Source organism: Octopus sinensis, linkage group LG7 (assembly GCF_006345805.1).
Source record: "Octopus sinensis linkage group LG7, ASM634580v1, whole genome shotgun sequence".
Classification (NCBI taxonomy): Eukaryota; Metazoa; Mollusca; class Cephalopoda; order Octopoda; family Octopodidae; genus Octopus; species Octopus sinensis.
Window position 1 is genome coordinate 104,343,480 of NC_043003.1, and position 26,118 is coordinate 104,369,597.

Sequence of the window (26,118 nt, forward strand, 5' to 3'; positions counted from 1 at the left end):
TATCCAGCTATCCCTCAATCCTTCTATATATCTATCTATTAAGTATGGTATTTTTACATGGTTCTTTATCTATCTACCTACCTACCTATTTGTCTGTCTGTCTCTGTCACTCTCTCTCTTTATTGCCAGTATGGTTGTATTATATGGTTCATTCTCTTATTTTAGCCATAACAGTTATGGTCATGTCATAGCAAGCTTTGCATGACTTATATCCATCAATGAAAGCATCATCTTCACTAAATAATGTTGTGAATAGATTCTTTCTTCATTGAAAATGATTCTTTTGATTTAACAACTTTATAGGTCTTTTTCCTACCTTTTGTGTGCATGTAATGCCTATACACACACACACACACATCTTTAATTTTTCTGTAATACTTATATGATTTTCAATGCAAGGTTGCTAATCTTAGATTTATTTAGTCACTAGCAGTAATACCCATCGTTGATCAGGTAATTACTTTTACTCTTTCTCAGGAGCCACATTCAAAGTGTTATTATACATATATATATATATATAGTGGAGGCACAATGGCCTAATGGTCAGGGCAGCGGACTCGCGGTTGCAGGATCGCGGTTTCGATTCCCAGACCGGGGGTTGTGAGTGTTTATTGAGCGAAAACATCTAAAAGCTCCACGAGGCTCCGGCAGGGGGTGGTGATCCCTGCTGTACTCTTTCACCACTCTTTCTCACACTCTTTCTTCCGTTGGCCTGCTCGCTTAGCCAGCGGGGTGGCGTCATTCGAAGGCTAAAAAACAATGCGAACGCATTGTGACCAGCGATGTGTAACAACATCTGATGGTCTGGTTGGTCACGTGATCACGTGATATATATATAGATTTACTCCTCCTGTATGTCTGTATTTTATAAGAAAATAACATGTAATAATTGAAGTAGAAAATAGATCAGCTTCATACATGAACTTCTGTTTGTTTATTATATGACAATAATAAGTGAGTTGTATGTGTTATTTTATATATGAATACAGTAATGGCAATTATATAATACACAAGGCTTTGGTCGGCACGGAGCTAAACTGAAAGAGGATAGCCCAATGTGCTGCACAGTGGGACTGAACCCAAGGTGATATGGTTGGAAAGCAAGCTTCTCAACCACACAGCCACGCCTATAAAGGAGAGATATAACTTGGATACTCTTTTACTCTTTACTCTTTTACTTGTTTCAGTCATTTGACTGCGGCCATGCTGGAGCACCACCTTTAATCGAGCAACTCGACCCCGGGACTTATTCTTTTGTAAGCCCAGTACTTATTCTATCGGTCTCTTTTGCCGAACCGCTAAGTGACGGGGATGTAAACACACCAGCATTGGTTGTCAAGCAATGCTAGAGGGACAAACACAGACACACAAACACATACACACACATACATATATATATATATATATATATATACATATATACAACAGGCTTCTTTCAGTTTCCGTCTACGAAATCCACTCACAAAGCATTGGTCAGCCCGGGGCTATAGTAGAAGACACTTGCCCAAGATGCCATGCTGTGGGACTGAACCTGGAACCATGTGGTTGGTTAGCAAGCTACTTACCACACAGCCACTCCTGCGACTCTTTTATACAATATGCTTTACAAAAAGATGGAATGCTTACAGCAAGAAAACCTTTAATTTTAATATTTACTTGCAATGCAACCAATAACAATGCTACACCAAACAGGCTGTTCCAGAAATAACTTTTTGTTTCAATGAAATTGAGCAAATTTAAAAAAAAACTGACAAAATTTTTATGTTTATTACCAAAACTAATCTTTATATATAAAAGAAAAGTTGTGTGCTGTCTGTCTCCTACGATTTAGATTCCTAACTCCTCCCACATTTTGCGGTGCAGTTTAACCAAAACCGGGTATCTTATAGTCGTGATTCATATCGAGCCCTTCTGGGTATTAGCGCGCGTCTATGATGAGTCTACGATTTAAAAAAAAATTTACCATGAATTTTTTCCATTTTTAATGCAATTTTGGCATATATAAGGGAAGTAACTCTCAAAAAATTTATTATTAAATCTCAGAACGTAAAAATCTACAGTAACACCCCCGCCTTTGTGGTTAGCCATATTGAAATGGCTATTATACTTTACATCTCCAAAAATGCTTATATAGTTATTTCCCTTACAAACCCGAGCAACGCTGGGCGATACTGCTAGTAGATTTATAAAATTACGTCAAACTTTTATCGAATATTTTCAACATGTCTGTATCCTTGCCTACTTCAAATCTCTCCTTAGTGAGATTTGAAGCATTTCAGGAGTTAGCTCCAGCATGGCTAACTGAATGTGTTCTTTAAGCTCAGCTAAACGATTGCTCTGTCTTGGGGACGGAGGTAAAGAAAATGATTGCTGCCAAATTGGAAAAAAGCTGTCATGGACAAATAAGGGTCCAACAGGAATGACAATAAAATTATAAACAAAATTCAAAATTGATACACTTTTAATACATATTAAACATGATAAATATAAATAAAAATAAGTTTAAAAAAAAATGCATCCGATTTCACTCAAATCACCATTAATTTGGCAACGCCCTGTATTTACTTATCCTACAAAAAAAGGGGAAGGAACACATGGTGGAGTGGGGACTAATTGCGGGTGGTGAGCATAGCTTCTGGAAGTAGTCAAGGGGTCAAACTCAAATGGCTGTGAGTCACAACAGCAGTTTTTTTTTTTTTTTTGTATGAACATTTTGCATTCTATAGTCCAGACATGGATGACATAGAAAGCAGACACGGTGCCGGACCATGCTGGGTTGTGCAGGATTGGAAACGGGAAACATCAACAGGGCACTTCTGGAGAATGGATGAATGGGTTTGTGGTGCCCTTACCCAGCCACACATGCACATGACCCCCATGGTATGCAGGATGGTAACATGAGGCATCAACAAAAATTTTAATGTTCTTCTCATTTCCTCTGCAAAATTGGACAAAAAGGTTTTAAAATGAAATATTATACACTACTTATAATGCATAAGTAGTGTCAATATATTACCGTCGGAAAATGGCCTAAAACAAAGATAAAACCCAGTGCAGTATACTCAAATCTGATTAATCTGTATTTTGGCACATAGTTTTTTTAGTCAACAGCAATTTGAAGAGCCTGATTAATGTTTGTTGCAAATTTGGAGGAAAGGAACTGGATACTCTTCAAGTTACAGGCCTTAACACTGAAATTCTTAAAAATGCAGTTTATCTGCCCCTGGACCTGTATTAGGCAAGAAGTTGAAAATTTTTGGGGCCCATCACACTCCATGGACCCTATGTAATGCATATGTAAAATTTCATTAAATTTTGTTGGGTGGATCTTGAATTTTAACAACCTAACAAACACACAGATACGCATCCTATATTTTATATATAGATTACTGCCTGGAAGAAACTAAAAGGAAGCGTAATCTAACAAGAAAAGAAGTTTTTTTACTTAATGATGAAAAATTTTGTAATTGTTTATTTCTTCAAGGTTTTGTTCTGTTTCATTTTCCAGGGCCTGGTTTACTCTTTTACTTGTTTCAGTCATTTGACTGCGGCCATGCTGGAGCACCACCTTTAGTTGAGCAAATTAACTTCAGTGCTTATTCTTTGTAAGCCTAGTACTTATTCTATCGGTCCCTTTTGCCGGACCGCACCATCATCGGTTCACAGCAGTCATTGAAACCAGGGACTTTCCTGGGTATTGGATCTTGATAGCCTTTCTTAACTGGCTCAGCAAGTTGGTATAGTACTCTCTGTGGATGGTGTGACCCTTTTGAAGCTAGTCAATAAGCGCAATGCCTTTTGCATCCCAAAAAGTTGGGGCCATCACTTTTCCTGCAAATGAAATGACCATGACCTTCTTTGGAGCAGGTGAGGAAGGGTATTTCCATTGCATGCATTGCTTCTTTGTCTCTGGATAAAAGTGATGAACCCAGCACTCATCCTGGATTAGGAAACGTTCGAGGAACCCAGCTGGATCTGCCTCAAGCAGTTTCAGATTTTCCTGTGATGTGATCATCCTGGTGTGTTTTTGATCAGGTTTCAGAAGACATGGCACTGACTAAACATTCCAAGTTCATTATGCAGAATATTGTCAACTCTCTCATGGAATATGCTAATAGCATAGGTTATTTGATTTATAGTTGTTTGATATCCATCACCAAATGGTGAACATGGTCTGTTATTCTTGGTTGTAGCAGTTGCAGGATATCCACATGCTGGATCATCTTCAAGACATTCCATTGCCCTCTTAAATTCACCTGCCCACTTTTGCCCTGTTGATAAAGCCGGAGCATCATCTTCTAATGTAGCAACCATGTCAGCATAAATGTCCTTAGGCGCTAAAGCCTTTTTCTGCAGGTACTTGATAACACCATGATGCCAGATTTTGTTCAGCTTCAAGAGAAATTGTGAATACTTATTTTTGAAGTCCCCTTTGAACAGTCAGATGTCAGTTTCTCCGGAAAGAAACAATGCAGTTATTAAATAAGGAGATTTGAAATGATCATGTGCAAGCTTTCACAGCTCTAACATGACTCCTTCATAGATAGACTATGAACTTTTTTCAGCCCATCCTGTACTGAAGCTGGTGAAATTGACTTACACCCTTGCTCTCAAATGTGTGACCTATGGTGATATATGTTTACCAGTACTCCAGCAATTTGCTCTCCAGGTCATTTTGTATCAACTTAGCCTTTCAAAAGCAATGTTCTAGGTGTTTAAAAAAATTTTTTTAAGCTGTTCTGGTCAAATATATGTAGTTTCATTTAACACTTTAGTCAGCATATTTCTGCTGAAATACACTGCATTTGAAAATGAGAAAGAACTTAGTTAAATAACTCTAATTATTCAACTGATGTTTGGAACAGAAGTTGACATGGAATGTTGATGGAAGGTTTTCATTTAGATCACTTTAAAACAAGGAGTTTACATCATAGGACCAGCAGCAGTCTCAGGCTGATTGGTATCAAAAGGGTTAAATGAAATATCTTAATTAAAGATGATTACATACAAAGAAGATAATTCTATAGTGAGAAATAACTTGACCCTTACCTTTTACTTGTGTCAGTCCTTAGACTATGGCCATGCTGGGGCACCACCTTGGATAATTTTAGTTGAATGAATTGACCCCAGTACTTATATTTTATTTAAGCCTGCTCCTTATTCTCTTGGTCTCTTTTGCTGAACCACTAAGTTACAGGGATGTAAATACACATTGATTATCAAGTGGTTGTGGGAGACAGACACAACGGCACATGCACACACATACACACGACAGGCTTCTTTCAGTTTCCATCTACCAAATGCACTCACAAAGTTCCAGATGGCCCAAGGCTATAGTAGAAGACCATGGTGCTATGCAGTGGGATTGAACCCAGAGACATGAGGTTGGGAAGCAAGCTTCTTACCACAGAACCATGTCTTTGGTACAATATGTCTATCCATACCTTTAAGTATTTCTAACATTAAATATAATAGAAAATATTTCGTTTTTGGATTTGGTTTGCAAGATTCTTTATATGAGTTCGTGTGTTGAAGCATATTCTATTGTATCTGGGAAGAGTCATTTTCTTTTTCTGTCTTATTATGTAACACACTCTCTGGTAAAATTTAGGACAATAAAAATAAGAAAAACATGGAAATTTTACCAGTGAGTGTGTTAAATAATAAGGCACAAAAAGAAAATGACTCTTCCCAGACACAATATAATAGAAAATATATTACAAAACTCGTTAACTTTATCTAAATCACTAAATGTCTTTGTATTTCAGGTCACTCGCTATTGGGACAAAAACAGGGTACAGACTTTTCTCATTAGCCCAGATCGACCGCTTGGATCAAATCTATGAACATGGTAAGCTATTTTATATTTACTTTTTTATCTCTTTATTTTTTTATATATACTTATTTCTTTACTACCCACAAGGGAATAAACACAGAAGGGACAAACAAGGACAGACACATGGATTAAGTCAATTACATTGACCCCAGTGCGTAACTGGTACTTAATTTATCGACCCCGAAAGGATGAAACGCAAAGTTGACCTCGGCAGAATTTGAACTCAGAACGTAACGGCAGATGAAATACTGCTAAGCATTTCATTCGGTGTGCTAACGATTCTGCCAGCTCGCCGTCATTTTTTATATATACTAACCTGGATAAAATGTTACCAGCTTATACAATTCCATTACAATTTCACATACATTAACGTTTTGTGTCTCAAACATAATTACTTCATTATGTCTATAAACATCTATATATGCATTGGCATACTTAATTCATCTCCTGATTTGACACTTCCATGTAGGGTCTTGGGACATTTAGCTGAGTCCTTACTGTTACAAGCATTTAGACCAAGTTTCCAATCTGCAGATAACTCCCTTGCATCAGTTATAGCAGCCCAGAAGACGATCATTTGATGAGTAAGCCATTAAAAACGTGTGTGTGTGTGTGACAAATAAATGTATGCATAGATACACATGCATAGTGTATTTTGTATGTACAAATGGATGTACAACAGATATTGTTATGTTTAGAGCTACACAAAGATATTATCATTGTCCAGTCTGCTTCCAGTCGAGTGGTTAAGCGACTGCTACACTTAGTAGTATTACTAGTTATGAAGTACAGAGCAAATGTTGCTCTTTGTTGTACTATGTTAGCATAATGCAGTAAAGTGTTCCCTAATGATTCCTTCTAGTTAAACATTCCAAGTATGCTTGAAGTACGTCCACAATAGATACAGAGGAATTAATAATAGAAACTTGTGTTTATCATAAATTTTTGTCATCATCATCATCATTATCATCGTTTAGCGTCCGTTTTCCACGCTAGCATGGGTTAGATGGTTCGACTGGGGTCTAGAAGCCATGGAGGCTGCACCAGGCTCTAGTCTGATTTCACAGTGTTTCTACAGCATGATGCTCTTCCTAACACCAACCACTCCGTGAGTGTAGTGGGTGTTTTTTACAGGGGCCAGAGCAGGCTGGCAAACAGCCACATTCGGACGGTGCTTTTTACGTGTCACCGGTATGGGTGTCTTAACTGCAATTTCCATTTGAATTTTTATTTTGATGTTGATGTACTTGACTCAACAGGTCTCCTGAAGAACAGCGGGTCACTCTACAATCCAAGGTTAGCACAGCAGGCCATCCTGTGAGCCATGAACTCACTTCATTTGTTGGGTCTTCGAAGTCACAGCATATCTCCAGAGGTCTTGGTCTTTCGTCATAGCCTCTGTGAGACTCAGAGTACGAAGGTCATGCTCAACCACCTCGTCCCATATCTTCCTGGGCCTACCTCTACCCCGGATTCCTTCAACAGTTTGGGAGTGGCACTTTTGTGTGTGTATATATATATATTTTACTTCTTTCAGTTATTAGACTGTGGCCATGCTGGGGCACCACCTTGAAGAAGCTCAGTCAGACAAATCATTCTCATACACATAATTTTTTAAAGCCTGGTACTTATTGTATCAGTGTCTTTTGTCAAGCTGCTAAGTTAACAGGGATGTAAACACACCAACACCAGCTGTCAAGTGGAAGTGGGGATGGGAGGATTAGCACATGCACAAAGACACACATTTTGTCAATCTACTTGGTATATACAATGTGGCGGCAGCGGCTGTTGTTGTTTTCATTTTCCATCATAGAAACATCGCTGAAGCGGCTTTGTGCATTCATTGTAGAATTGTTGCCAATTTTGTCAGTTTGCTAATGCATTCACTATGCATATTGCATCACACACATATGATTCTATCTATTTAATGAGTCTATATATTGACCCTCACCTCTGAAGAAGACCTTAAGATGTAAATAGAACTGCAAGTGCCTGTTTAAGATAGCAAAGAAGAGATTCTTGCGCAACCAGTTTTAGAAACAGATATCTTATCTAATAGCCTAACTTATACTTTGGAAATTTCAGAAAACAATCTAAATTTAGAATGATACATTAATGTTATAAAACAAGTAATGGTAACGCAGAATTTTTATCGAGAAGAATTACAAGTCTCTAAGAAGAAGGCAAAGTGATGATGATACATATTTGGTACATCATCATTTTAATAACCACTTTTCCATGCTAGCATGGGTCAAACGGAGTTTATTGAGACGGATTTTCTATGGCCCAGTTCCTTTTCTGTTGCCAACCCTCATCTGTTCACTAGCAGTGTAATATTTTCCCAAGGCCAGAGATGTTTTTGCAGAATACTGGAAATGAACAGCACAGTTTGTATGATGGTGACACTCAGCTATGACTATCGTGTAATGTATTTTCTTGTTAAGACAAGGAAAAATAACTCCCCCCCACTTTCTGTTTCTCTCTCTTCCCCCCCCCCCCCCGCATCATCCTTATCATTTAACATTTGTTTTCCATACTGGTATGGGTTGGATGATTTGACAGGATCCAGTGAGCCGCAGGGCTGCATCGTGCTTCATGTCAGCTTTTTCTATAGCTGAATGCCCTTCCCAATGCCAGCCGCTTCACAATGTGTAGCTGGTGCTTTTTTTCTTGCTACCAGCTCCAGTGGGATTGCCAAGTAACTTGCAAGACGGGAAAGAACAAGAGAAGGGAAAAGCTTCCTTGACTAAGTGCGGGAGTATTTTAGAGGGCAGAGAGGAGAATTTATATCAGGGACAAGCAGAGGTGTTTTGCTATAGAGAAGAGACATGGCTACCCTGAAATAACATAAGGGCAAGTGGAAGTAATACTTATTTATTCACATTGTTTTAAATTAACTGTGCATTATCTTGTAGCTTCAAGTTTTCAGTGATGTAATTCTTTATATTTAGAATGACATTGTTAGGCAGGTGTAAGAGGCCAGATCTGGTTGATTTTATATAAAACAGATAGAATATTTGAGCCTGACATGGCTGGTTTAAATACTAAATGATTAATGTCCACCTTCCATGCTGACCTGGGTTGGATGGTTTGACAGGATCTAACAATCCAGAGCACTGCATTAAGCTCCAAAGTCTGATTTGGTATAGTTTCTACGACTGGATGCCCTACCTAACACCAACCACTTTGGAAGCACTCCGTCGGTTACGACAACAAGGGTTCCGGTTGATCCGAATCAACGGAACAGCCTGCTCGTGAAATTAACGTGTAAGTGGCTGAGCACTCCATAGACACGTGTACTCTTAACGTAGTTCTCGGGGATATTCAGCGTGACACAGAGAGTGACAAGGCCGGCCCTTTGAAATACAGGTACAACAGAAACAGGAAGTAAGAGTGAGAGAAAGTTGTGGTGAAAGAGTACAGCAGGGTTCACCACCATCCCCTGCCGGAGCCTCGTGGAGCTTTAGGTGTTTTCGCTCAATAAACACTTACAACGCCCGGTCTGGGAATCGAAACCGCAATCCTATGACCGCGAGTCCGCTGCCCTAACCACTGGGCCATTGCGCCTCCACTCCAACCACTTTACTGTGTGTGTGTATGTATGTGATTTCATTGTAGCAAAGAAGCTACATCAGTGATTTAAGGGCTAAGAATGCTTTAAGGCTTAAGAATGCTTTTAAGGGCTTAAGTATGCTTACACAAAACTCTTGGCCTTTGAGTTAATTATGTAGTTTCTTAGTTTTTATAAAATAACACAAGCAAACTTTTCTATGTATCAAGTTATATTTCTCTTGTATAAACGCACAGGGCATATTTATCTATCTAACTAGACTCATACACATACATACATAACTACATTATAATATATAAATACACATTTTAATTAATAGATATTCATGTGCATGGAAACCTGACACTTCATGACAAATGGATATTTTAGTCACATAGAAGGTTATACAAAACCGAAATACAAAAGTTAATATATATGTCAATGTTTTCCTATTATTCTTGTTGAAATGCATCTAAAGCTATTTAGACAGCCATAATACAGAAGTGCAGGCAGGCGTGAGTGTGTAAATTTCTCTTCTGGTAGTATTGCTTCCTTTAACAGTTATATATTGTGTGTATGCTCTCTCTATTCACTATGTTTCTTTATTACCCACAAGGGGCTAAACATAGAAGAGACAAACAAGGACAGACAAACGGATTAAGTCGATTACATCGATCCCAGTGCGTAACTGGTACTTAATTTATCGACCTCGAAGGGATGAAAGGCAAAGTCGACCTCGGCGGAATTTGAACTCTCTATTCACTATGCAAACACTGATCACATGAATGATGTCCTTGCTTCCTCCCTTCTGTTTCTCTCTCTCTCTCTCTCTCTCCCCCACAAGAAAATTCTTTTAGGCAGTAATAATCTATATTCAACTCTAGTAATTTGTGAATGAGGCATATTATTCCCCAGTTTTCAGGAGAGTCACACTGATCTAATGTACTAAGTTGAAACTTAAAGAATTATTTATTACCTCTATTGCTTTTATTCTTCATGGGGAGCTCCACATTCTACAGTGAAGGACATGTGTCTAGGAATTTAGTATCTTGAAATAAAGCTGATGCAGTGCAGAGGGCAGAGTTAATCCTAACAAACAACTTCTCCTGTGTGGTTGGCTCAATAAAATACTCTCACCACACGCTGCTCAGTGGTTGGTGATAGAAAAGCCAAACAGTTGTAAAAATAAAGAAATACACCAAAAACATGTCAATTACAGTATAAATACAATGCACACCTTAATTGCATATGTAGGACTAACAGTTTGCATTTTAATGCTGTGCAGATAACAGGGTGATCAGGTAAGAACATCTAGTTATGTGTGACAACCTCAACCATATTCAAATGATTGCACCATCTTCTTTTCAAATGCATAACATCATCATCATCATCATCGTTCGCTTTCCATGCTGGCATGGGTTGGGTGTATGACTGAGGGCTGGCGAACCAGATGGCTGCACCAGGCTTCAATCTTGATCTGACAGAGTTTCTACTGCTGGATGCCCTTCCTAACGCCAAACACTCCGAGAGTGTAGTGGGTGCTTTTACGTACCACCAGCAAGGGGCCAGTCAGGTGGCACTGGCAATGACCTCACTTGAATCTTTTACACATGCCACCGGCACAGGTGCCAGTATGGCGATGCTGGTAACGATCACGCTTGAAAGGTGCCATCTGGCTGCACCAGGCTCCAATCTTGATTTGGCAGAGTTTCTACAACTGGATGCCCTTCCTAATGCCAACCACTCCGAGAGTGTAGTGGGTGCTTTTTATGTGCCACCGGCACGGGGGGCCAGTCAGGCGGTACTGGCAACGACCTTGCTCGAATCTTTTTACACGTGCCACCGGCACAGGTGCCAGTGAAGCAACGTTGGTAACGATCACGCTTGAATGGTGCCCTTTTACGTGCCACCAACACGGAAGCCAGTTGGCTGCTCTGGCAACGATCACGCTCGGATGGTGCTCTTGGAATCTGACTGTAGTAAAGTTGCCCCAATGAAATTCTGTCCAACTTATAGAAAAATGGATTTTGAAACAATGATGCTGATGATGGTGTGTGCGTGTGTGTGTGTAATATTTCATAATTGAAATTGTGTCACTTGTACACTATGGACTTCATTGTCATTTATATATTAATCACAATATAAATAAATAATAACCCCCCCTCTCTCTCATCCACACTTGCCTCCATTGGTTTCTTCTAACACCTCTTTTCTCTCCTCTCTCCAATCCTATCTCTTGTGTAAGAGGTAAATTTAAAAAAAGCATTGCTCTATCAAATATAATGTTTTTATTGTTTCGTTTCATGATGGCTTCAGAGGAATGTGAATGTATGTTTATGTTGTACTATTTACAACTATTTATGCCACTCATTCATGTGATGAAACTAGTTGTTTGACCTCTCTTGATCAAATGTGTCCATCAATGGTTATTCAACTGTGTATTTCTCATGGGGAAATGGGGATTTCTTTGATGTTTATATCCTTAGCCAGAGCCAGGATTTGACCCTGGATCACAGACTCTAACAGACGAAGCTTTAACACTTGTGCTACAGAACTTGTTTGCCCCAGCATGGTCACAGTCTAATGACTTGAAACAAGTATAAAATAAAAGATATATCATCATCATCATCATCGTTTAACGTCTGCCTTCCATGCTGGCATGGGTCGGACTATTTATAGTCAAACAAATTGATTCCAGTACTTCTCGAAATTGCTGGCCTTGTGTCAAAATTAAAAAGGATTATTATTAATCAATCAATTAATTAATTAATCAATCAATTAAGGTGGCGAGCTGGCAGAATCATTATATATCAGACAAGATACTCTTAGGCATTTTGTCCATCTCTGTGTTCTGAGTTCAAATTCATCTTCTCGGGGTTGATTAAAAAAAGGACCCTTTGAACACTGGAATCAATATAATTGACTGGTTCTCCTCACTTAAAAATCTCAGGTTTTGTGGCTGTTGTAGAAAGGATTATTATTATTATTAAATGGAACTGGCTCTTATGAATAACCAAAGATGACTGAACTGGTAGAGAAGCAGTCAGTCAGTTGATGGCTCAGTAGTTTATACCCTGTTACAGTATATGTTGTCTTTGGACAGAACACCTAAGTATTAATTATCTCAAGTTTGGTTAACTAAATACAAGTAGCACAGAATAAGAAAAGTTCACTGCAGTAAACAACAGTAGTACCAGTAGCAGCATTGCAGCATTGAGAAGTTTTTCACAGATTCTGCAGTCTTGGATTCATTTCCTCCTACAGGAAAAGCTCCATCCTAGATGAAGGAAGATCTATTTTTGTTCCGCTCAATGGCTTGTAAACTAGAAATAAGCACTACATCAATGGAGCAATGAAGATCTGTAAGAAAACATGCAATATCTATGTAATAATAGCTGGTTTAAATGTTGGTTGATTGGTTGGTTTCTATAGAAAAAACGGGGAGGAGAGATACAGAGAGTTAATGTAAGAGGTGCAGAATAATTGGGGAGAAAGAGCCATAGCAGAGGAAGAGCAGATATAGGAAGAGATATACAAGTGAGAAATTTATTTTAAATTTTATTTTAAGCTAATAAATATTATTCTTATGAAAAACTAATAATCATTTTTATCATTTTGTATAAGCACCAAGAAATTTCATAAAAGTTGAATTACAATTATTGTATGTAATATATAGTGACAAAAACTTCCAAAGTTACTTGTCATATGACAGCACTCTTTATCATGATTTTGTAATTACTTGAAACCTTGACATTTCACTATGTAAATAGAATGGTAAGAAAAGCTACTTAGCATTGCAAAACTGGAGAAGGGTTCATTGTTTCTTTCAATATTTTGTTTCAAATAAGTTTTAATCTTCAACTGGAATATTCGCAATTTTAAGTACACTGTTTAAATGGCACCCATCCTTGTGATATGCACAGAGATGACTATAAAGTAAGGTCATATGTGTTGTAATATTCAAATTATGCTATGAACTGTTGACAGTCAAGAGGGTCTGTTTTTAATCACTGTGGCTCCAGAAATATTATTTCTTTAATATATAGCTTATTGACTCTTTTATAGTCTTTGACAGAAAATCATAACTTCTTTATTCTGGTACCTTCTGAATTGCTTTTCAACTGATGAGCTATCGTCACATGATCTTTCATGTAACAGGCAGATGATGCTATCCATGTGACATTTTATACATATGATACAGATACACTATTTAGGCTCTAAAACATTTATCAGCATTTTCCATCAGGCAGTTTACAAGTGTGCAAATTCTTTCATGATTAGAAGCTCATTTTATTGGGTACATATAGTGTAGAAAAGGGTCCAAAAGGTCATGTATGTTCAGACCCTTTTCCAATTGTATGCATGACAGATTCATTTAAGTGAGAGATCCTTTAAGAGCAGGTGCTTTATGAAGGCCCCTCCCCCGTTCTCCTTTTTAATGTTCTAACAAAAGACTCTATCCATATCATCATAGTAATGCTGTTATTTACTTCTCATTTCAAATATTCCAGTTCACTGTTTTAAATTTATGATGGACAAACAATTACAGTTGGCAGGAATTCATTTAGGTGAGATGTTATATATATATATATATATATATATATATATATATATATATTACAGGATCAAACTATATATTTACAGGTGTTTTAGAGACTCAATGAGTGATTGATGTTATTATTGCATATTATCCAGACAGGTGTACATGACGTCGTAATATCACACAGAGTAAATAAGCTATTTACCTTTCATCCTTCTGAAGAAAATGTCCAATGATTCCTGCATGAAGACACTCACATATCAAGTTTCATGCAATTTAATATTTTTGCTTATTTGCTTTGTATAATATTGCCTCATTTTGTATATTGACTTGCATAGTATGCATATTAACATCAACAGTTTGTCAAATCTTTGAAACAGCTGTAAAGATGCATTTTCATCTTGTAATATATAGTTACATCTCATACAAATGAATTACTGCCACCCTAACTGTTTGCCCATTTTTTCCTTTATTACTAGCTGAAGCTTTGTATTTCTTATAGCCAACTTTTGTTTTCTGGAATTACCATGTTCTGATTAAGAAGTTAGAATTTAAGAATTTGATCAGTCCAAGCAGTACTTATCTATTCTACACTTGCTTTAGCATCTTCTCACCCTTACGTATTCTACCAATCACTCCTCTTTATGCTTCCAGCTATCTCTCTCTCTTACAATTGCTAAAATAACAAGCATGTTCAATCCAGACTTGATTTTAAAAAATGGATATAAAAACTGAAACACCTCATAATTAACATCCTCACATACCTGCTTTTGTACACACATAGTTACCTATTTCTTTATTACCCACTAGGGGCCAAACACAGAGGGGATAAACAAGGACAGACATAGGTATTAAGTCGATTACATTGACCCCAGTGCGGAACTGGTACTTAATTTATCGACCCCGAAAGGATGAAAGGCAAAGTCAACCTTGGCGGAATTTGAACTCACAACGTAACGACAGACGAAATACCGCTAAGCATTTCATCCGGCTTGCTAATATATACCACTATATATCTCTTACCTCCATCTCTGTACATTTCTGTCTGTTTGTCTGTCTCTCTGTCTTTCTCTCTCCTACTCAACACATCATCTTATTTTATGATCTATCTGCTGTTACTCTCCACCTGTCCTGTACTGCCACTTATCATTTCCTTCTTCCTGGGCCACCCCTATATCTTTCACTTTCCCCACTCTATTTCATAATTTACTCTTCATGATGATAATAACACAGAGAACAAGGAAGGCTTCTGAAAGCTGAAATATTGAATAAATTTATTTTTTTCTCAAACTCAGCATTGTGAAATGGCTTTTATAATCTTAATTATCGTCATTATTAGTTTTACATTAATTATGAAGTGGCTTTAATAACCTTCTTAAGTCTGTCTTCATTATTCAGTTTTTTACCCATTTTTTTAATGCAAGTCTGGGTTGTGTTATTTTAGCAATTTTCTTCACATCTCAACCCTTCACTGTGTCTTCCTTGAGATTTTTCTTGCATGGTCTGACTAATTCTCCAGCAGTCTTTCATCTGCTGTCTTCCTTACAGCATACCAGCAGTATGCAACCTGAGACAGAAACTTGGAAAAGAATTTCAACAGCCATACACTAAAGAACAACAAAAAATGTTTGGTACTCCAGTATAAGCCATATTCAAATAATGAGAATTAATTAACTAAATAATCTAATTAGCAGAAGTAGTTCAATAAGTCATAATTAATCTCTGCTAAATGAGAAAAATTAATGAGAAAGGAAAGTGAATTATGTAGTGTTTGATCAAGACTTTTAACAGCTGCCTAACAGGCAGACATTTTATTTATAGAAGCTGTGGTAGAAAAACCTCTCATATTTTACACAAACATTGGTGTGATGCTAGGGAAGTTAAGCAGGTGGTAATGGTGTCTTCATGTAGCTTAATGTTTTACCTTTTTTTCCTCATGTATACCATTATGATCTGGACTGGTGCACATCATGTGTTTGCTGTTAAAAACCTTACCCAGAATGTTAAATCTGGGAGGGGTTTATTTTCCACACCCTGTAATTATATTTTCAAATGTAGACAAACATACTTTACATAAACTAGATTCCAGAAGCTGAAAGACTGCTTCATCCAGCAGATTTCTAAGAAAATAATTCAATTCATGTTTAGTTTTAAAAGATCTTATTCATTTTTTATTGAAGTATCTTCAAGAATTCATATACATTTGTATGTATGTGTGTGCTCTTTTTCTTCTTTCTTTCATTGTGTCTAAGCTCAAACATAAATTCAGTCTAAATAAATTACATGCACTGCTGATAAGCTATTTTCCACTTCACGAACTATGAAAACACACACCATTTAATGTACACAGTATAAAAATACAAGCTACTAATAGCTTCTTGCTTTTGGAGATGTGGAGTGAAGCACATCTTATGTCTCCAAGCAGTTCAGGCTCTGAGCACATGATTTATTTGGTTTTCAAAACTGAATACTGGTACAAAAGAAACCACAAGAAGAAGGTAGATGCAAAAAGTGGAAGAGTGAATGGAAAAGGAAAATCAAGGAACAAATTAGAGTTACATCCCCTTTGACCATAAAGCTGTAATCAAGCTAGTTGTTGTAAAATAATTCCATGGAGAAAGTTCCAAGGTCAGTGAGACAGCTACCCAATCTGAAGAGAGTGGTTTCCTCCAGTTTGCCAAAAGATATTTGTTCATATGTTTCCTTTTGCTGAAAATTTCAAATCTGGAATTCAGTAGTGCAGTGGAATTTTCAGATCTAAAAAGAATATGTAATTTTTCAGCTCTGCATAAGTTGCATTTCTTAGATCCATTAATATATGGCATGGATTTCTCCTTTATGTGGTGTGCAGTTTGTCTTCAAATCACATACACGGCTAGCCAACTCAGTGGCTTTACTTTTGTTGATGTGCCAGAAAGAAGTTAGGTGGTTTGCACATTGTCTTTTGAAATTACCTTTGCATAATCCAATGTAATTATACACGACTCAGTTACACTGGGTTATACTAAGGCATTATGCAAATAACTTCTTCTTTCTGGCATATGACAAAAGTAAAGCAACTAAGTCATGTATGGAGTTTGGAGACCAACTGCACACTACAAATAATCAAGTAGAGAATCAGAGAGGAATCCATGTCATATGTTAATAGATTAAAGAAATGCAACTTATGCTTAGCTGAAAGATTTCACATTTTTAGATCTAAGAATTCCATCACACTATTGAATCCCAGATCCAAAATTTTCAGTAAATGTTGTGTACATTTATATCACACTAGATGGTGTACATTTTTTTGTTGATCTTACCTAAATGGAGCAGTAAACCACACACACACACACACACACACACACACACACACACACACACACACACACACACACACACACACATATATGCATGTAGGTATGGCTGTGTGGTAAAAAGCTTGCTTCCCAACCACATGATTCCAGGTTCAGTTCCACTCCGTGGCCCCTTGGGCAAATGTCTTCTACTATAGCCTTGGGCCAACCAAAGCCATGAGAGTGGATTTGGTATACGGAAACTGAAAGAAGCTTGTTGTGTGTGTGTGTGTATATATATCAGGTCATCCCATAAGTTCTGTCCGATTTTCCTTTTTTAAAAATTGAATGTAATTTAATAGTATTTTAGAATGTCTAATAGAATTAAAAATTATTTTTATGCATTTGTGTACATTTAAACTAATTAAATATTATTTTACAGAATAATAGAATTAAAATTTCTTTGATTAAAACCCTTTCTAACATGGATCATGCTCAAATGGTGCCCTTTTATGTGCCACTGACACAAAAGCCAGTTGGCTGCTCTGGCAACGATCATGCTCGGATGGTACTCTTAGCACCCTACTAGCACGGGGCACAAGTGCCAGTAAGGTGACGCTGGTAACGATCACACTCAAATGGTGCCTTCTATGTGTCACTGGCACGGAAGCAATTCTAAGCCTGATGTTAATGACTTCAGTTGTATACAAACAATAATATAATGAATTGTGAAAGGATTATTAGCTGTGTTTGGATACCAACTTTGGAAATGAATAGATACAAAAGTACAGCGCAGGAGTGGCTGTGTGGTAAGTAGCTTGCTAATCAACCACATGGTTCCGGGTTCAGTCCCACTGTGTGGCATCTTGGGCAAGTGTCTTCTGCTATAGCCTCAGGCCGACCAATGCCTTGTGAGTGGATTTGGTAGACGGAAACTGAAAGAAGCCTGTCGGATATATGTATATATATATGTGTTTGTGTGTCTGTGTTTGTCCCCCTAGCATTGCTTGATAACCGATGCTGGTGTGTTTACGTCCCCGTCACTTAGCGGTTTGGCAAAAGAGACCGATAGAATAAGTACTGGGCTTACAAAGAATAAGTCCCGGGGTTGATTTGCTCGACTAAAGGCGGTGCTCCAGCATGGCCGCAGTCAAATGACTGAAACAAGTAAAAGAGTAAAGAGTAAGGCCAAATATATAAAAGATGTGCTGTAAGTCTTGTTTTCTTTTTCCTAACATACACATATAGGTGCAAGTACAGTTATGTGGTAAGAAGTTTGCTTCTCAAACCACAGGGTTCTGGGTTCACTCCTGCTGTGTAGCTCCTTGAGCAAGTTTCTTCTACTGTAGTCCTAGTCCAACCAAAGGCTTGTGAGCTAATTTGGTAGACAGAAACTGAAAAAATCCCGTCATCATCATCGTTTAATGTCCGTTTTCCATGCTAGCACGGGTTGGACGGTTCGACCAGGGTCTGGGAACCAGGGGGCTGTACCAGGCTCCAGTCTGATCTGGCAGTGTTTCTACAGCTGGATGCCCTTTCTAATGCCAACCAATCCATGAGTGTTGTGTGTGCTTTTTACATGCCACCGGCACAGGTGCCAGGGGAGGCTGGCAGCGGCCATGATTGGTTGGTGCTTTTTACGTGCTACTGGCACAGAAGCCAGTCAAGGCGGCGCTGGCATCGGCCATATATTTATGTGTGTGTGTGTACATTTGTGTTTGCTCCCCACCACTACTTGACAACCAATGCTGGTTTGTTTATGTTCTTGTAACTTAACATTTCAGCATAAGAGACTGATAAACTACGTATCAGATGTAAAAAACAAAGAAGTACAGAGTTGACTTGTTTGACTACAACCCTTCAAGATAGTGCCCCAGCATGGTCGCAGCCCAATGACTGAAACAAGTAAACGATAAAAGATATTATAACAGGTTGTGTTTGGCTTGTTAGTATTCAAGTGGTGCACACAAAATCCCTCTTGAGAATTAGTTAACAAGATTACATTTCCTGCATAATAGATTAGAGATTTGATGTACCAAGTGTTGAATCGGTAATGATTCAGAGATGACCGTTTTCAGAGAAGTGCTAGTTATTGTTATTCAGATAAGTTTATTTATATATGTATGTGTGTTTATAGGCGCAGGAGTGGCTGTGTGGTAAGTAGCTTGTCTACCAACCACATGGTTCCGGGTTCAGTCCCACTGCATGGCACCTTGGGCAGGTGTCTTCTACTCTAGCCTCGGGCCGACCAAAGCCTTGTGAGTGGATTTGGCAGACGGAAACTGAAAGAAGCCCGTCGTATATATATATATATATATATATATATATATGTGTGTGTTTGTGTGTCTGTGTTTGTCCCCTAGCATTGCTTGACAACCGATGCTGGTGTGTTTATGTCCCCGTTACTTAGTGGTTCGGCGAAAGAGACTGATAGAATAAATACTGGGCTTACAAAAGAATTAGTCTCGGGGTTGAGTTGCTCGATTAAAGGTGGTGCTCCAGCATGGCTGCAGTCAAATGACTGAAACAAGTAAAGAGTAAAAGAGTGTCTGTGTGTGTACACACACACACACACGTGCGTATACTTTTCATCTCACATTGTTCTGAGATCACTTTGACATCTGAGGTGTAGCACACTGTGCACACCTGTACAGGCAATGTGAATTTATTGGATGTGTATGTGTGTGTGTGTACACATTTACACTCAGACCCACGCTAATAGATTAGGAGTGAAATTTAGGATTTCTTAGTTTTCTGTGAATCAATTTTGATAAAACTTTTCCCCACCTGGTTTGCACGTTATTGGCAGCATCATTGTTATGTTTTCATTATTCTGTGTAATGTCCTATCTTTTTTATTTCAGATTCTTCAGTTTTGGGGTGAACCACGCAAATAGCTTTTGAATGAAAATAGCCCATTTAGACTTTTTTTTCCAGAAAACGAAGGGGTAATAACACATTAAGCATACATTGAATATATATTTAACAGAAAACTATAATATTATAACATTTAGTGACATAATGAATCATTTAGCCACAGGAGCGCCATTTCGACGGATAACTTCAAAAACCCTATCAGTCATGGAATCTGTCAATTCTTTAATAGTAGCAGGTTGAACTGCCTCTGCTGCGGCTTTGATGGTCACCCATAAGACATCTTTTGATGTAAATTGGCATCCAGTGGCATAAACATCTTGTTTAATGACGGACCAAAGATTTTCGATAAGGTTGAGATCCAGAGATGCTAGCAGCTACACTATCTTTCACCTTGTATGCCGTAAGATCTTAAGAATGTTTGAGTGGTCCTGACAGAGTGGGAAGGAGCATTGTCAGGCAAAAATATGAGATTCCTTAGAAGTGACAGCAGTATGTCATCTAGCCAGGAATCCAAGACATCCTTCAGGAGATTGCTGTAGGCGGCTGTGGTCACTTTAACCTCTTCAGGCACCCTGACTGGGCCAATAAGTCTGTGCCCCAATTATACCAGCCCACAGCATGACTCCTCCATCCTGTTGTTGACATTATAAACATTGGTGACTCTCATCTCCAAAATAGACCCAACCATTTGCCCAACCATCAGGTTTGTCAAGGGTTGCCCTGGTTTCATCAGTAAACAGAACACCACTCATGTCTAACATCATGTACTTTTGGGCCCAGTGAAGCTAAAAACTGAAGAATCTGAAATAAAAAAGAAAAGGATGTTACACAGAATAATGAAAACATAATAATGGTGTTGCCGTAGTGTGCAAACCAGCTGGGAAAAGTTATATCAAAATCAATTCACAGAAAACCGAGAAATTCTAAATTTCACTCCTTAACTCTTAGTTCTGGGTGTATATATACACACATATACATGTACACACACACACTAGGGATAGATGGTCACAGAAATGCAAACCAGTTTAGAAAAGGAAATTATGGAAGCTCAAAGATCCATCAAACAGTCAGAGATTTAGAGAAATTCTGATGAAAGCATTTGATGAGAAAGAGGAGGTTGTGACATATAACATAGAGGACAACTGGAAGTTCTTACAGGACAACCTTCTGAAGGCTACAGACTGAATGTGTGGCTAGGGTAAAGTCTCTGCCAGATCGAGAGTGACTGGGTGTTGGAACAGTGAGGTAGATAGGAACATAAAAGTGAAGAGGCAGGCTTGGAGAGACTGGATGCAGCAAAGAGCTATATAAGGTAGCCAAGAGGGAAGCTAGGTGACAGATTTATCTAGCAAGGTCAGAAGCAGAAAAGAATAGGTTTGCCAGTGTCTTACAGCATGAACATTAGAGACTTGAGGTGTTCTGGGTTGCTCAACAGTGTCAGAGACAATCAAGATGTTGTGGGAGAGAAGTGTGTATGGAAGGACAATTGCAGGCTTGCACTCAGTCACATTGAAAAGAAAGGCCTGGAAGTGCTGCTATGGAAGGCTATTAAGTGTGAAGAATGAATGGGAGAAAGAGAGCCTATGGGAACCCAACAGAAGTTGAGTTGACAACAGCATGATAGATAATACAATTAAGGATATGAAGACAGGGAAAGCCCATGGTCCATTGGGAGTTACCAGTGAGTTGCTTAATATGTCTGGTGCAATAGTATATGGTTTGGTTACCTGTATAGTTAATCAGGTAATTCAAGAAAGTGTCATCCCCAATGACAGGTGTGGCAGCATTATAGTCAGCTACTACAAGGCCTTAAGATAGGATAAATTACAGACATCAGATTGCTGACCAGGTCATAAAAGTTATTGCCTAATTAATTAGGAACAGAATCAGATTAGACGAAATGCAGTTTGGCTTTGTGCCAGGGAGAATCACTACTGACATTTTCTTTATAGTCAGACAGCTGCAGGTAAAGTATCTGATTAAAAATAAACCAATGTACCCGGCATTTGTTGACTTGGAGAAAGCCTTCAAGAAATTACTCTGCTCTGTATTATGGTAGGCTCTGAAGAAGCTTGAGGTAGACAAGTCGCTTGCGAAAGCTGTGCATACCATGTACAGAAGCTCTGTTAGTAAGGTGAGAGTTAACCACAAGTATAATGATGAATTTAGTGTACAGGTAGGCATTCATCAGTGTTTAGTTCTCAGTCCCCTCCTATTCATCATTGTTCTCCAGGCAAAAATAGAGAAATTCAAGACTAGCTGGGAATTGCTATTTGCTGATGATCTTGTAGCAGATTCTGTATCAGAACTAGAAAAGAAGCAAAACCTGGAATTAAAGGGCTTAAAGTTAACTTAAAGACTAAGGTTCTAGTAAATAAGAAAACAGACAGGGCCCTACACCCTTCAAGTAATTGGCTCTGTTCAATTTGTAGAAAAGGTGTAGGCAGAAATTCCATATGGTATACTTAGTGCAAGCTATGGACACACAAGAGGTGCAGTGGTATCATAGGAAGGTTAACAGAAAATAGTGTTTGCATATAGAAGATGCACAGGAGCCATAAAGTCTACAGCTACATGGAAAGTAGATTTTCTCAAATACCCTGGTGGTTCTCTAGAAGGAGTGGATACTGAGAGTGTAATTTAGAATAAGGATAGGATGGAGAAAATTCAGAGAGCTTTAACCTCAGTTAGCAACCAGAGCTTTCTCTCTCTCTCTCCCTCTCTCTCCAAGTGAAAGAAACCTGCACAGATGAGTTGTTTATACGAGGGATGTTCAATAAGTAATGCCTCTGACCCACTTGCAGTTGTTTGATCTAGCTGAAATTTTGCATGTGCAATCATTTATATCTCTATAGAGTAAGTGGCAAATTACAGCTCTGAATTAATTGTGGTTTCTGATTTACAGGTGTTTGAACCGAGTCAAGTGTGAAATGGAGCCTGTTAAGTGTCGAGCAGTGATCCGGTTTTTGTATTTGAAAGGACGCACACCACGGGAGACTTTTGATGAAATGAAAGTAACTTATGGTGATGATGCCCCATCATATGACCTTGTAAAACGCTGGCATCATGAATTCAAACATGGTCGGAACTCTGTGGAAACAGCTCCCAGATCTGGTTGCCCCCTTTTGCCATTGATGAGGCATCTGTCCGTCAAGTTGAGGCTGCCATTTTGGAAGATCGACGCATAACTATTCGCCAAATAGCCCATGAGGTCAAGATTAGTACCAGGTCTGTGGAAACTATCATTCATGACCATTTGCATATGCAAAAGGTGTCTGCCAGATGGATTCCCAGGTTGCTCACGTCTTTCCAGAAGCAAGAATGCGTCGAGTGCTCGAGGGTGAATTTGGAGATGTGCCAAGAAGATGAGTCAAAATTTTTCAAAAGACTGATTACACAGGATGAAACCTGGGTCCATCACTATGATCCAGAGACCAAAGCCCAGTCAATGCAGTGGAAGCACCGTGACTCACCCCCTCCAAAGAAGGCAAGGGTGCAGCCCTCCGCTGGCAAGGTCATGCTCACAGTCTTCTGGGACCAGGACGGAGTAGTGATGACAGATTTCCTGGCAAAGGGTACCACAATTGCAGGAGCCTATTATGCTTCACTTTTGAGGAAATTAAGAGAAGTTATCAAAATCAAGAGGCGGGGCAAGATCAGCAAAGGCATCCTCCTCCTGCAGGACAACGCTCTGGTCCACAACTCGCTTGTCGCCAAATCAGAAGCACAGGCGTATGGCTATGAACTCCTCCCCCATCCCCCCTACTTTCCTGACCTTGCACCCTCTGATTTTTACCTCTTCCCAGTCATGAAGTTGTTTTTGAAAGGAAAGCGTTTCCCAGATGATGCAGCCTTGATTTCTGAAGTCACGTTCAGGTTTGAGGACCAAGCTGGGGTCTTCTACAAAAACGGTCTCCAGAGCTGCATCAAACAATGGGAGAAATGCGTAACTCTGGGTGGTTCCTATGTAGAAAAAGACTAATAACTGTGCCAAGTTTCGTTGCTCTACTGTTATGGGAAGTGGGTCAGGGGCATTACTTATTGAACGCCCCTCGTAGTTATCAAATGTTTGTGCTGCACTTACGCTCATTCCCTCCATCAAATTGACGTTGCCTGTACTGGTGCATTGTGTGTTGCACCTCAGATGTCAGAGTGATCACAGAACAATGTGAGATGACATGTTTTGCTCAAAAACAAAATGTACTGCTTGGTCTGGGAATTGAACCCAATATCTCATGATCATGAGTGCAACATGCTAACCACTAGGATATGTGCCCTCTCTAGGATAATTGACTTTTCAGTCACAGGTATTTATCAATCAGTTATTGGTCTTAATTGACTAAAGGAAAGAAGAAGATATGGGAACTGTGATATATCAACCTTTTCTTTTAACATTAAAAATGTAAGTCAAGTGAATATGCTGAAGTTAAGAATTGAAACCTTGTTCATGTTGATTAGAGAATTAAAAAAAAAAATATTGCTATCCTCTGAGAAATATGGTAAGTGCTAATTCAGCAATATACAAGCTTGTTATGGAAATGGGAAGTTATTAAAACCAAAGCATCGAAAGCAATCATTGATAAAGGTTTATGGGTAATCTTCTCAGTTTTCCTGAAAAAATTCCAATCGTATGTATTGTCCTATGGCAAATTAGAACTGAATCATGTCTGTAATATATAAAAAATGAAAAAAAAAATGATAGTTAATCTGAAACACACTGATCATGGAATGCTTTCCATCTGCCATTATTGATCTCTTAGATTTATTTCCTATCTTACCATAGGTAGTCTGTTCACCTTTGCACTATCTTCAACAACAGTTGTTGTTGACCTATATATATATATATATATAAATAAGCAATTAAATTTTAACTATTTTAAGTTGTTGAGATACTATATAATACTATATGATAGTACTGTAGTACTACATGATAAGACTTTCCCTGTTTCATTATCAATGGTCTGCTAGTGGGTGACCCCCTTAATTATCAGCTAACATCTTGTTTTAAGTTTTCCTTTACCAAACCTCATGATTTTGCTTCTAATAAATCTTGATTTTTTATGACTATACCAACTATGATGTTTGTCTGCTCCCTCAGCCCTACCCCTAACAGATACTGCCCTCTGTTCTCTCAGCCTTAGATATACAAGGGATTTGATAAACTAGCCTACAAATTAAAACTGACCCCATAAAAACAAAAAATCAGTGACAGGCAGAGCCTGTAATAATGTATATCTTGAAAATTCAGTAATTTCTAAACTGGAGTGAGACAGCATGTTCTTTGTCTATCTCCTTAACTTCTTGGAGATACATCCAAAACAGTTGCATCCATTTTAGGATCTTCGACTCACGAAAGAGCCCCTGCAATAGCAAGATTGCAAGGTCATCTACCTGATGAACAAAGAATATTGCTAAGAAATAATGAGGATGTATATATGGCTGTCAATGAATGACATCAGAACAACATCGACAGAGTTCTTTCCATTGTGTATCAATGATGACTTTGCAGAAACATTGCTTTATGCTGAAGTAGCCATGTGTATTTCACTTGCAACAGTAGTAACAAAGAATAAGCAAAAAAGAAAGCGAGGAAAAAGTTGAAGGTCATTTGAACGTTTTCAAAGAAGAAACACTTGGCCACGTTTGTGTTGTCACACCAAAGGCAGGAGGACTGAATTATTTAAGAATCTTATTGCATGAAGTTCAAAATAGTATTTTTTCTTTTCCCGCCATGCATCGACATTTTCAACTTGGGGTGGTTGTAACCCAGCGAGTCGTGGCAGATATGTCTGGTATATTATATGTATGTAAATACCTAGGTGTAGGCATGGGGTGTTATTGAGAAATTTACTTCATAACCACATGGTTTTGGTTTCAGTCCCACTGCATAGCACCTTTGGGCAAGTGTCTACTACTGTAGCACCAGGCCAACCAAAGCCTTGTGAACAAATTTGGAAGACAGAAACTGAAAAAAGCCTGTTGTATCTGTCAGTGTATGTATATTTGTCTCCTGTCATGACAGTGCATGCTAGTTGTAAATG

General features: G+C 38.4%; 1 protein-coding gene across 2 annotated transcripts in view; it reads left to right on the forward strand.

Moving 5' to 3' along the window:
* Positions 1-26,118, forward strand: part of LOC115213829 (WD repeat domain phosphoinositide-interacting protein 2) — a 91,554-nt gene that overhangs the window by 29,758 nt on the left and 35,678 nt on the right. For both annotated transcript variants that reach the window (XM_029782727.2, XM_029782728.2), the window contains exon 2: positions 5,769-5,851. In XM_029782727.2, coding sequence (XP_029638587.1) covers positions 5,769-5,851 — 83 coding nt within the window. The remainder of the gene's footprint in view (positions 1-5,768; positions 5,852-26,118) is intronic.